The sequence below is a fragment of the Trachurus trachurus genome, assembly GCF_905171665.1.
Source record: "Trachurus trachurus genome assembly, chromosome: 16".
Taxonomy (NCBI): Eukaryota; Metazoa; Chordata; class Actinopteri; order Carangiformes; family Carangidae; genus Trachurus; species Trachurus trachurus.
Window position 1 is genome coordinate 31,952,413 of NC_139902.1, and position 13,047 is coordinate 31,965,459.

The following is a 13,047-nucleotide window of genomic DNA, read 5'->3' on the forward strand; positions in this document are numbered from 1 at the left end:
GGTTTTCCATGGAGTTTTTGTGAGGGTCGATGTGAGGGTCTAAGGGCAGAGGATGTTGTTATGATGCCATGTGAAGCCCTTTGAGATAAACTGGCGGTCCTGCTCCATCCGGTGGCCATTCTCCACCTGGCAGTCCTGCTCCACCTGGCGGTTCCTGCTCCACCTGGCAGTCCTGCTCCACCTGGCGGTTCCTGCTCCACCTGGCAGTCCTGCTCCACCTGGCGGTTCCTGCTCCATCCAGAGGTCCTGCTCCACCTGGCGGTTCCTGCTCCATCCAGAGGTCTTGCTCCATCCAGAGGTCCTGCTCCATCCAGAGGTCCTGCTCCATCCGGCGGTCCTGCTCCATCCAGAGGTCCTGCTCCATCCCGGCGGTCCTGCTCCATCCGGTGGCCCTGCTCCACCTTTCTTTATTTTTTGTGTGTCATTGTCGTGTGAGCTACTGGACTAATTTGAATTTCCCTCCTAGGGATGAATAAAGTATTCTCTACTTCTCTACTCTACTCTACTCTTACATCCGATAGGGGCTTTGCTAATGTCGCCCCCTTGTGGAAACAGGAAATGCCTATTTTATATTAACTTTGCCGATTTGCTCCAAATTTCACGTGTGGTGACGGTCCGCCAATGAAGGCATCTGCCAACATCTGGTTTCGTTCGTAGCGCCCCCTGGTGGATGAATGAAAAATTGCATTTCATTCACTCCTGCAAGGGTTTTTCTCCCTTCTCGCTTCACGCCACAGCCCCCTCATGCCTCAGGCCCCCGCAGTTGCAAGCTTTAATCCTTATTATTATTCTTATTAGAGAAGGGCTGGATGTTCGATATCAGAACTGACACGGATTCTTAAAGAGGAAGACACCCAAGGACAGAGAAATGTGACAATATGCAATAACTAGTGTCCGTAGACAAGAGATATTCATAAAAAAAAAAGTGACATACAAAGTGCAAAAATTTTAATCGTACAAAGTTTATTGTCAACAACATTAACTATATATTCAAACATTTCACTCAGAGAATGCAAACATTGGTCTGTTAGCTGTCATACATCATTCTCTGTAGTGTAATGATCTCATCTATTGATACCTGGAGTTCAACATACACTGATTGATTCTGTAAAGTTGGGACAAGAGCAACAAAAGGCTGGAAAAGTAAATGATAGGAATAATAAACAGCTGGAGGAGCAACTAGTTAGGTTCATTAGTAACATGGATATGATTATAATCATGATGTTTACACTTTGATTAAAGCTCATAGACCTTATTAGTGAGTGGATTTTAACAACAACAACATTTGATCTGACAAACACATCAATGTAAATGTGATTGTAGATTTCTTAGTTTCCACAGTGAGAACAAAGCTCAGTGATACAGGAAGGTCAAACAACATCAACACACAAACACATCAACACAAATATCCAACAAACATTTAGAGCTCAGAGAAGTTTCTATTTCCATGTGGAGAAATGTGAGTTTAGGTAAAGAAACATCATCATGAGCAGTGATCTCCTCCACGGCTCCAGCTCCACCTCAACAAACTCAAACATCAACACAACAAGAGAAATGACAACAAGAGGTCAAAGTCCCGCACACAATGTTTAATGATTGACAGCTGATCTCTGTGTAGTGCAGAGACACAACAGCAACGAGCTTTTAGCAACAAACATGGAGACTAAAGAAAGTGATGAACTAAAATACAGATTTTAACCAACTGCTCCTTCGATGATCTTTGACTATTTGAGTTTACACAACTCTGCTGTGGCTCCATAAGACCAGTAAAGACCAATTCCAGCATGTAGAGGCTGAGTGAATGTGGTCTGGACTCTGTGGAGGAGAGTCATGGTTTCAGAGACGCTGTAGAAGGACAGAATACCTGCTCTGTGATCCAGATACACTCCTACTCTGGAGGACAGAGGACCTGAGACTGGAGTCTGGATCTTGTTGAAATAATATGTGAAACTGTTTTTGGAACAATCTAATGCCCAAGATTTGTCGTTACCTCCAAACCAACTTCCTCCCCCTGCTCTGCTGATATTCTTGTATGCAACTGCCAAAGAAACTCCTTCTCCTCTCCTCTCCACCTCCCAGTAACAACGTCCAGTCAGACTCTCTCTACTCAGGACCTGAAGACATGAAGTGAATCTGTCTGGGTGACTAGAATAAGACTGAACTTCTCTCATATATGTTACTTTCCTGTTTCCCTCAGATAATAACAGCCATGTGCATGCTGTGTTTGGATCCAGTGTGATTTCCTGTGAATATCTTAAGAAGTCAGCTCTGGTCCTGGGCTCTGGTGGTGGTGACAGTAAAACATCCACTTGAGTCTCTGTCAGTGAGATGTTTGTCCACGTGTCTCTCAGAAGGTCCTGTAGTTTGTCTCTGAGCTCTGACACAGCTGCTGTCACGTCCTCAAAGTGTCTGAGAGGACGGATGTTGATGCTGGATGAGTGTGTAGATGGACTGAGTGCTGACAGTGAGGGGTAGTTGTGTAGAAACTGGGTGTGATCCTCTGTGTGCGACAGCAGCTTCAGCTCAGCGTCTTTCCTCTTCAGCTCAGTGATCTCCTGCTCCAGCTTCTTCTCAAGCTCTTTGACTCCACTCACTTGAGTTTCCTGCTGGGATCTGATCTGCTGCTTCAGCTCAGAGCTTCTTTTCTCCATCAGACGGATCAGCTGAGTGAAGATCTTCTCACTGTCCTCCACTGCTTTATCAGCAGAGCCATTGATGGCCTCCACCTCCTGTTGAAGCACCTTCACGTCTTTCTCTCTGAGCTGGATTCTCTGCTGGATGTTTTGTCGACTCAGCTCCAGCTCTCTCTGCCTCTCAGTCCTTTCTGCTGCAGCTGAGACTGTGTCGTGGCCTCTATGTTCATCCAGGCAGAGGTGACAAATACACTGCTGATCAGTGCGGCAGAACATCTTCATCACCTCATTATGACGAGAGCAGATGTTCTCCTGCAGCTTCTTGGAGGGCTCCACCAGCTTGTGATTCTTAAATGAAGGAGATTCATAATGAGGCTGCAGGTGTTTCTCACAATAAGAGACCAGACATTGCAGACAGGACTTGACAGCTTTGAGTTTCCTCCCAGTGCAGACATCACAGGCCACATCTTCAGGTCCAGCATAGCAGTGATCAGCAGCAGCAGCTTGGAGTCCAGTCTTCTTCAGCTGCTCCACTAAAGCTGCTAACATGGTGTTTTTCACCAGAGGAGGCCTCGGTGTGAAGGTCTGCCTACACTGAGGACAGCTGTAGATTTTCTTCCCATCCTCTGCATCCCAGTGGGTTTTAATACAGCTGAAGCAGTAGCTGTGTCCACAGGGAATAGCCACTGGATCCGTCAGTAGATCCAGACAGATGGAACAAGAGAAGGTCTCCTGGTCCAGATGAACTCCTTTCTGCGCCATTTCACCTCTCACACACGACGACTGTCTGAGTTTCTGTTGCTCAGAAGTGAAACTAGTCTGAGCTCTGATCTCAACAACATGTGTCTGTGCAGTGAACGGGGCCTGTCGGCTCCTCCTCTTCACCACATGTTGGTTCCACCCATCTTCAAACTGTAGATCTGAAGGGGAGGGAACAAGGAAACACATGATCAGGGAGCAGCAGCTCAGTGTGTTTGAGAGCAGATAATCAGATATTTCCTCATTCCAGTGCGAGGAGCAGCAGCTGTAAATCTCAACTTCTCCTATTTACAATGAAGTCTGGTTATATTCAGTGGTGGACAGTAACGCAGTAAATTTACTTGAGTACTGTACTTACTTTACTTGAGTATTAGATTTCTTTGGTACTTATTACTCTTACTTGAATACATTTCCAAGACAAATATTTCAAAGCGCCTTCAGACTGGAATAATCTTCCTTTAAATTTACGCTCATTGACCTCTTTTCATGGGTTTAAATATTCTGTGTCTTCTTATTTTGAGTTAAATTGCACATGTTTTAGGTGATTTACATCAATATATTTTTTTGCAACACACTGTAATTTCAATTTGAATATTATGTTATTATTTTACATCTCTCTTAGTTTATTTAGGCTATTGCTATGGCCATTTGTGGCCATCGAGAGGTTGTGTCCATTTTTTGTACTCATTTCTTTTATGTCTGTGTTGATGTCTGTTGTCTTTGTTGTATGTTTGTAGATTGTTGTGTGTGTCTTGTCTCTTTTTGGTTTGTAATGTATATTAGGACCCCCTCGAAAACTAGAGGATTCCTGTCAAGGGGTTTATCCTATTAAATAAAATTTCTGAATGAATGAATATTTTTACTTTTACTCGAGTTAATATCTAGGAAGGCTGAAAAGTACTCGTTACTTTCAGGTCTGCTCTTTTTTTTTTTTTTTTTTTTTTTTTCTAAAATCCTATTGGACACAAGCTGTGTTTGTCAAAGAAGGAAACCCTAACCCCTAAAAGCAGCACATCAGTGCAGCTGGTTTCAAAGAGTTCATTCTCAGAAACAAGAGTTAAAAGCTCCTTAAATTCATTTAGAAAAAATTATAGTAATTCATTGATGTGAAAAATAAGAAACTTACTCTTACTCTTATTTAAAGTAAATTTAAAAGCATGTACTTTTGGATACTTAAGTACCTTTAGAAGCAAGTACTTTTTTACTCTTACTCGACTGAGCTACTTTTACTTGTAACAGAGTAAATTTTGACCAGTAGTATTTGTACTCTTACTCAAGTACTGGGGTGGAGTACTCTGTCCATCTCTGGTTATATTATTGTTACCTTATAGACTCAAGAAAACATCCATTCCAGACATGGAAGATGCTGCTCAACATATTTATTTTCAGTTCCCACACATTATATACATACAAAGTGCAAAAATATAAATCACACAAAGTTTATTGTCAACAACATTAACTATATATTCAAACATTTCACTCAGAGAATGCAAACATTGGTCTGTTAGCTGTCACACATCATTCTCTGTAGTGTAATGATCTCATCTATTGATACCTGGAGTTCAACATACACTGATTGTTTCTGTAAAGTTGGGACAAGAGCAACAAAAGGCTGGAAAAGTAAATGATAGGAATAATAAACAGCTGGAGGAGCAACTAGTTAGGTTCATTAGTAACATGGATATGATTCTAATCATGATGTTTACACTTTGATTAAAGCTCATAGACCTTATTAGTGAGTGGATTTTAACAACAACAACATTTGATCAGACAAACACATCAATGTAAATGTGATTGTAGATTTCTTAGTTTCCACAGTGAGAACAAAGCTCAGTGATACAGGAAGGTCAAACAACAACAACACCAACACAAACACATCAACACAAATATCCAGCAAACATTTAGAGCTCAGAGAAGTTTCTATTTCCATGTGGAGAAATGTGAGTTTAGGTAAAGAAACATCATCATGAGCAGTGATCTCCTCCACGGCTCCAGCTCCACCTCAACAAACTCAAACATCAACACAACAAGAGAAATGACAACAAGAGGTTAAAGTCCCGCCCACAATGTTTAATGATTGACAGCTGATCTCTGTGCAGTGCAGAGACACAACAGCAATGAGCTTTTAGCAACAAACATGGAGACCAAAGAAAGTGATGAACTAAAATACAGATTTTAACCAACTGCTCCTTTAATGATCTTTGACTATTTGAGTTTACACAACTGTACTGTGTCTCCATAAGCATAGTGAAGACCAACTCCAGCATGTAGAGGCTGAGTGAATGTGGTCTGGACTCTGTGGAGGAGAGTCATGGTTTCAGAGACGCTGTAGAAGGACAGAATACCTGCTCTGTGATCCAGATACACTCCTACTCTGGAGGACTGAGGACCTGAGACTGGAGTCTTGATCTTGTTGAACCGAAATGTGAAACTGTTGTTGGAACAATCTAATGCCCAAGATTTGTCGTTACCTCCAAACAAACTTTCCATCCCTGCTCTGCTGATATTCTTGTATGCGACTGCTACATCAACTCCTCCTCCTCTCCTCTCCACCTCCCAGTAACAACGTCCAGTCAGACTCTCTCTACTCAGGACCTGATAATACCCATTGAATCTGTCTGGGTGACTAGAATAAGACTGTAGTTGACCCAATGTTACTTTCCTGTTTCCTTCAGATAATAACACGTATTTGTTTACTGTGTTTGGATCCATTGTGATTTCCTGTGAATATCTTAAGAAGTCAGCTCTGGTCCTGGGCTCTGGTGGTGGTGACAGTAAAACATCCACTTGAGTCTCTGTCAGTGAGATGTTTGTCCACGTGTCTCTCAGAAGGTCCTGTAGTTTGTCTCTGAGCTCTGACACAGCTGCTGTCACGTCCTCAAAGTGTCTGAGAGGACGGATGTTGATGCTGGATGAGTGTGTAGATGGACTGAGTGCTGACAGTGAGGGGTGATTGTGTAGAAATTGGGTGTGATCCTCTGTGTGCGACAGCAGCTTCAGCTCAGCGTCTTTCCTCTTCAGCTCAGTGATCTCCTGCTCCAGCTTCTTCTCAAGCTCTTTGACTCCACTCACTTGAGTTTCCTGCTGGGATCTGATCTGCTGCTTCAGCTCAGAGCTTCTTTTCTCCATCAGACGGATCAGCTGAGTGAAGATCTTCTCACTGTCCTCCACTGCTTTATCAGCAGAGCCATTGATGGCCTCCACCTCCTGTTGAAGCACCTTCACGTCTTTCTCTCTGAGCTGGATTCTCTGCTGGATGTTTTGTCGACTCAGCTCCAGCTCTCTCTGCTTCTCAGTCCTTTCTGCTGCAGCTGAGACTGTGTCGTGGCCTTTATGTTCATCCACAGAGCAGAGGTAACAGATACACTGCTGATCGGTGCGGCAGAACATCTTCATCACCTCATCATGACGAGAGCAGATGTTCTCCTGGAGCTTCTTGGACGGCTCCACCAGCTTGTGATTCTTAAATGAAGGAGATTCATAATGAGGCTGCAGGTGTTTCTCACAATAAGAGACCAGACATACCAGACAGGACTTGACAGCTTTGAGTTTCCTCCCAGTGCAGACATCACAGGCCACATCTTCAGGTCCAGCATAGCAGTGATCAGCAGCAGCAGCTTGGAGTCCAGTCTTCTTCAGCTGCTCCACTAAAGCTGCCAACATGGTGTTTTTCACCAGAGGAGGCCTCGGTGTGAAGGTCTGCCTACACTGAGGACAGCTGTAGATTTTCTTCCCCTCCTCTGCATCCCAGTGGGTTTTAATACAGTTGAAGCAGTAGCTGTGTCCACAGGGAATAGCCACTGGATCCTTCAGTAGATCCAGACAGATGGAACAAGAGAAGGTCTCCTGGTCCAGATGAACTCCTTTCTGCGCCATTTCACCTCTCACAGACGACGACGACTGTCTGAGTTTCTGTTGCTCAGAAGTGAAACTAGTCTGAGCTCTGATCTCAACAACATGTGTCTGTGCAGTGAACGGGGCCTGTCGGCTCCTCCTCTTCACCACATGTTGGTTCCACCCATCTTCAAACTGTAGATCTGAAGGGGAGGGAACAAGGAAACACATGATCAGGCTGCAGCAGCTCAGTGTGTTTGACAGCAGATAATCAGATATTTCCTCATTCTGGTGCGAGGAGCAGCAGCTGTAAATCTCAACTTCTCCTATTTACAATGAAGTCTGGTTATATTCAGTGGTGGACAGTAACGGAGTAAATTCACTTGAGTACTGTACTTAAGTACATATCCAGAGGATTTGTACTTTACTTGAGTATTAGATTTCTTTGGTACTTATTACTCTTACTTGAATACATTTCCAAGACAAATATTTCTACTTTTACTCGAGTTAATTTCTAGGAAGGCTGAAAAGTACTCGTTGCTTTCAGGTCTGCTCTTTTTTTTTTTTTTTTTTTCTAAAATCCTATTGGACACAAGCTGTGTTTGTCAAAGAAGGAAACCCTAACCCCTAAAAGCAGCACATCAGTGCAGCTGCTTTCAAAGAGTTCATTCTCACTAACAAGAGTTAAAAGCTCCTTAAATTCATTTAGAAAAAATTATAGTAATTAATTGATGTGAAAAATCAGAAATTTACTCTTACTCTTACTTTTACTTAAAGTACATTTAAAAGCATGTACTTTTGGATACTTAAGTACCTTTAGAAGCAAGTACTTTTTCACTCTTACTCGACTGAGCTACTTTTACTTGTAACGGAGTAAATTTTGACCGGTAGTATTTGTACTCTTACTCAAGTACTGGGGTGGAGTACTCTGTCCATCTCTGGTTATATTATTGTTACCTTATAGACTCAAGAAAACATCCATTCCAGACATGGAAGATGCTGCTCAACATATTTATTTTCAGTTCCCACACATTATATACATACAAAGTGCAAAAATATAAATCACACAAAGTTTATTGTCAACAACATTAACTATATATTCAAACATTTCACTCAGAGAATGCAAACATTGGTCTGTTAGCTGTCATACATCATTCTCTGTAGTGTAATGATCTCATCTATTGATACCTGGAGTTCAACATACACTGATTGTTTCTGTAAAGTTGGGACAAGAGCAACAAAAGGCTGGAAAAGTAAATGATAGGAATAATAAACAGCTGGAGGAGCAACTAGTTAGGTTCATTAGTAACATGGATATGATTATAATCATGATGTTTACACTTTGATTAAAGCTCATAGACCTTATTAGTGAGTGGATTTTAACAACAACAACATTTGATCAGACAAACACATCAATGTAAATGTGATTGTAGATTTCTTAGTTTCCACAGTGAGAACAAAGCTCAGTGATACAGGAAGGTCAAACAACAACAACACCAACACAAACACATCAACACAAATATCCAGCAAACATTTAGAGCTCAGAGAAGTTTCTATTTCCATGTGGAGAAATGTGAGTTTAGGTAAAGAAACATCATCATGAGCAGTGATCTCCTCCACGGCTCCAGCTCCACCTCAACAAACTCAAACATCAACACAACAAGAGAAATGACAACAAGAGGTTAAAGTCCCGCCCACAATGTTTAATGATTGACAGCTGATCTCTGTGCAGTGCAGAGACACAACAGCAATGAGCTTTTAGCAACAAACATGGAGACCAAAGAAAGTGATGAACTAAAATACAGATTTTAACCAACTGCTCCTTTAATGATCTTTGACTATTTGAGTTTACACAACTGTACTGTGTCTCCATAAGCATAGTGAAGACCAACTCCAGCATGTAGAGGCTGAGTGAATGTGGTCTGGACTCTGTGGAGGAGAGTCATGGTTTCAGAGACGCTGTAGAAGGACAGAATACCTGCTCTGTGATCCAGATACACTCCTACTCTGGAGGACTGAGGACCTGAGACTGGAGTCTTGATCTTGTTGAACCGAAATGTGAAACTGTTGTTGGAACAATCTAATGCCCAAGATTTGTCGTTACCTCCAAACAAACTTTCCATCCCTGCTCTGCTGATATTCTTGTATGCGACTGCTACATCAACTCCTCCTCCTCTCCTCTCCACCTCCCAGTAACAACGTCCAGTCAGACTCTCTCTACTCAGGACCTGATAATACCCATTGAATCTGTCTGGGTGACTAGAATAAGACTGTAGTTGACCCAATGTTACTTTCCTGTTTCCTTCAGATAATAACACGTATTTGTTTACTGTGTTTGGATCCATTGTGATTTCCTGTGAATATCTTAAGAAGTCAGCTCTGGTCCTGGGCTCTGGTGGTGGTGACAGTAAAACATCCACTAGAGTCTCTGTCAGTGAGATGTTTGTCCACGTGTCTCTCAGAAGGTCCTGTAGTTTGTCTCTGAGCTCTGACACAGCTGCTGTCACGTCCTCAAAGTGTCTGAGAGGACGGATGTTGATGCTGGATGAGTGTGTAGATGGACTGAGTGCTGACAGTGAGGGGTGATTGTGTAGAAATTGGGTGTGATCCTCTGTGTGCGACAGCAGCTTCAGCTCAGCGTCTTTCCTCTTCAGCTCAGTGATCTCCTGCTCCAGCTTCTTCTCAAGCTCTTTGACTCCACTCACTTGAGTTTCCTGCTGGGATCTGATCTGCTGCTTCAGCTCAGAGCTTCTTTTCTCCATCAGACGGATCAGCTGAGTGAAGATCTTCTCACTGTCCTCCACTGCTTTATCAGCAGAGCCATTGATGGCCTCCACCTCCTGTTGAAGCACCTTCACGTCTTTCTCTCTGAGCTGGATTCTCTGCTGGATGTTTTGTCGACTCAGCTCCAGCTCTCTCTGCTTCTCAGTCCTTTCTGCTGCAGCTGAGACTGTGTCGTGGCCTTTATGTTCATCCACAGAGCAGAGGTAACAGATACACTGCTGATCGGTGCGGCAGAACATCTTCATCACCTCATCATGACGAGAGCAGATGTTCTCCTGGAGCTTCTTGGACGGCTCCACCAGCTTGTGATTCTTAAATGAAGGAGATTCATAGTGAGGCTGCAGGTGTTTCTCACAATAAGAGACCAGACATACCAGACAGGACTTGACAGCTTTGAGTTTCCTCCCAGTGCAGACATCACAGGCCACATCTTCAGGTCCAGCATAGCAGTGATCAGCAGCAGCAGCTTGGAGTCCAGTCTTCTTCAGCTGCTCCACTAAAGCTGCCAACATGGTGTTTTTCACCAGAGGAGGCCTCGGTGTGAAGGTCTGCCTACACTGAGGACAGCTGTAGATTTTCTTCCCCTCCTCTGCATCCCAGTGGGTTTTAATACAGTTGAAGCAGTAGCTGTGTCCACAGGGAATAGCCACTGGATCCTTCAGTAGATCCAGACAGATGGAACAAGAGAAGGTCTCCTGGTCCAGATGAACTCCTTTCTGCGCCATTTCACCTCTCACAGACGACGACGACTGTCTGAGTTTCTGTTGCTCAGAAGTGAAACTAGTCTGAGCTCTGATCTCAACAACATGTGTCTGTGCAGAGAACGGGGCCTGTCGGCTCCTCCTCTTCACCACATGTTGGTTCCACCCATCTTCAAACTGTAGATCTGAAGGGGAGGGAACAAGGAAACACATGATCAGGCTGCAGCAGCTCAGTGTGTTTGACAGCAGATAATCAGATATTTCCTCATTCTGGTGCGAGGAGCAGCAGCTGTAAATCTCAACTTCTCCTATTTACAATGAAGTCTGGTTATATTCAGTGGTGGACAGTAACGGAGTAAATTCACTTGAGTACTGTACTTAAGTACATATCCAGAGGATTTGTACTTTACTTGAGTATTAGATTTCTTTGGTACTTATTACTCTTACTTGAATACATTTCCAAGACAAATATTTCTACTTTTACTCGAGTTAATTTCTAGGAAGGCTGAAAAGTACTCGTTGCTTTCAGGTCTGCTCTTTTTTTTTTTTTTTTTTTCTAAAATCCTATTGGACACAAGCTGTGTTTGTCAAAGAAGGAAACCCTAACCCCTAAAAGCAGCACATCAGTGCAGCTGCTTTCAAAGAGTTCATTCTCACTAACAAGAGTTAAAAGCTCCTTAAATTCATTTAGAAAAAATTATAGTAATTAATTGATGTGAAAAATCAGAAATTTACTCTTACTCTTACTTTTACTTAAAGTACATTTAAAAGCATGTACTTTTGGATACTTAAGTACCTTTAGAAGCAAGTACTTTTTCACTCTTACTCGACTGAGCTACTTTTACTTGTAACGGAGTAAATTTTGACCGGTAGTATTTGTACTCTTACTCAAGTACTGGGGTGGAGTACTCTGTCCATCTCTGGTTATATTATTGTTACCTTATAGACTCAAGAAAACATCCATTCCAGACATGGAAGATGCTGCTCAACATATTTATTTTCAGTTCCCACACATTATATACATACAAAGTGCAAAAATATAAATCACACAAAGTTTATTGTCAACAACATTAACTATATATTCAAACATTTCACTCAGAGAATGCAAACATTGGTCTGTTAGCTGTCATACATCATTCTCTGTAGTGTAATGATCTCATCTATTGATACCTGGAGTTCAACATACACTGATTGTTTCTGTAAAGTTGGGACAAGAGCAACAAAAGGCTGGAAAAGTAAATGATAGGAATAATAAACAGCTGGAGGAGCAACTAGTTAGGTTCATTAGTAACATGGATATGATTATAATCATGATGTTTACACTTTGATTAAAGCTCATAGACCTTATTAGTGAGTGGATTTTAACAACTACAACATTTGATCAAACAGATCAATATAAATGTGATTGTAGATTTCTTAGTTTCCACAGTGAGAACAAAGCTCAGTGATACAGGAAGGTCAAACAACAACAACAACAACAACAACAAATACATCAACACAAATATCCAGCAAACATTTAGAGCTCAGAGAAGTTTCTATTTCCATGTGGAGAAATGTGAGTTTAGGTAAAGAAACATCATCATGAGCAGTGATCTCCTCCACGGCTCCAGCTCCACCTCAACAAACTCAAACATCAACACAACAAGAGAAATGACAACAAGAGGTCAAAGTCCCGCCCACAATGTTTAATGATTGACAGCTGATCTCTGTGCAGAGCAGAGACACAACAGCAATGAGCTTTTAGCAACAAACATAGATGATGTGTCAGACATCACTCCCTCATTCCCTCATTCCCTACTCCCTACTCACTATAGTGAATTCAATATAGTGGACTATATAGTGACTCTATGGTCAAATAAAAAAACACTTTCGGACACTACTCCGCCACACAGTTAATAACGTATTACGACGCGTAATTAAAACGTTCCGACCGCGATCGTAACGGCCAGCGTAGGTACCATGGATACAACCATGGTAACGGCCGGTGTAGCATAGACCTACGAGTGTATAGGTACCAACATAAAAAGAGGAGTAAAGCAATATATTAAGCGGTAATATATATATTTAAGCATCAAAGATGTTCAATCAAACCCACATAGTTTGAAACAACGTTCAAAACACACACAGCCACTCACAACTAAGCATAAAGTCCGCTAGCTTAATGCTAACATATAATGTAAAACACCATAGACGGGCTAACAGAAATTAGCCTCACTATCCAGAGCCTGTGGTCAGTTTATAACGCTTGTTAGGAAATTTGCTCCGACGTTTGTTGTGGGAGTCTGTGGAAGGCGCGACCAGACAACTCTGGCAGCCTGACACATTTATTGAGGCTG

General features: G+C 42.3%; 3 protein-coding genes across 3 annotated transcripts; all 3 read right to left on the bottom strand.

The window, feature by feature from the left end:
• Positions 1-1,724: 1,724 nt before the first annotated feature.
• LOC310999039 (tripartite motif-containing protein 16-like) lies at positions 1,725-3,470 on the bottom strand (the record flags this gene model as incomplete). The annotated part of the gene is made up of 1 exon (XM_083989342.1): positions 1,725-3,470. The coding sequence occupies exon 1, from the start codon at positions 3,393-3,395 to the stop codon at positions 1,725-1,727; it is 1,671 nt and encodes a 556-aa protein (XP_083845468.1). The 5' UTR covers positions 3,396-3,470.
• Positions 3,471-5,351: 1,881 nt separating this feature from the next.
• On the bottom strand, positions 5,352-7,283 carry LOC310999031 (tripartite motif-containing protein 16-like). The gene has a single exon (XM_083989333.1). The coding sequence runs from the start codon at positions 7,266-7,268 to the stop codon at positions 5,598-5,600; it is 1,671 nt and encodes a 556-aa protein (XP_083845459.1). The 5' UTR covers positions 7,269-7,283; the 3' UTR covers positions 5,352-5,597.
• A 1,453-nt stretch (positions 7,284-8,736) lies between these two features.
• On the bottom strand, positions 8,737-10,738 carry LOC310999041 (tripartite motif-containing protein 16-like). The gene has a single exon (XM_083989344.1). It carries the CDS (start codon positions 10,733-10,735, stop codon positions 9,065-9,067), a length of 1,671 nt encoding a protein of 556 aa, XP_083845470.1. The 5' UTR covers positions 10,736-10,738; the 3' UTR covers positions 8,737-9,064.
• Positions 10,739-13,047: the final 2,309 nt, after the last annotated feature.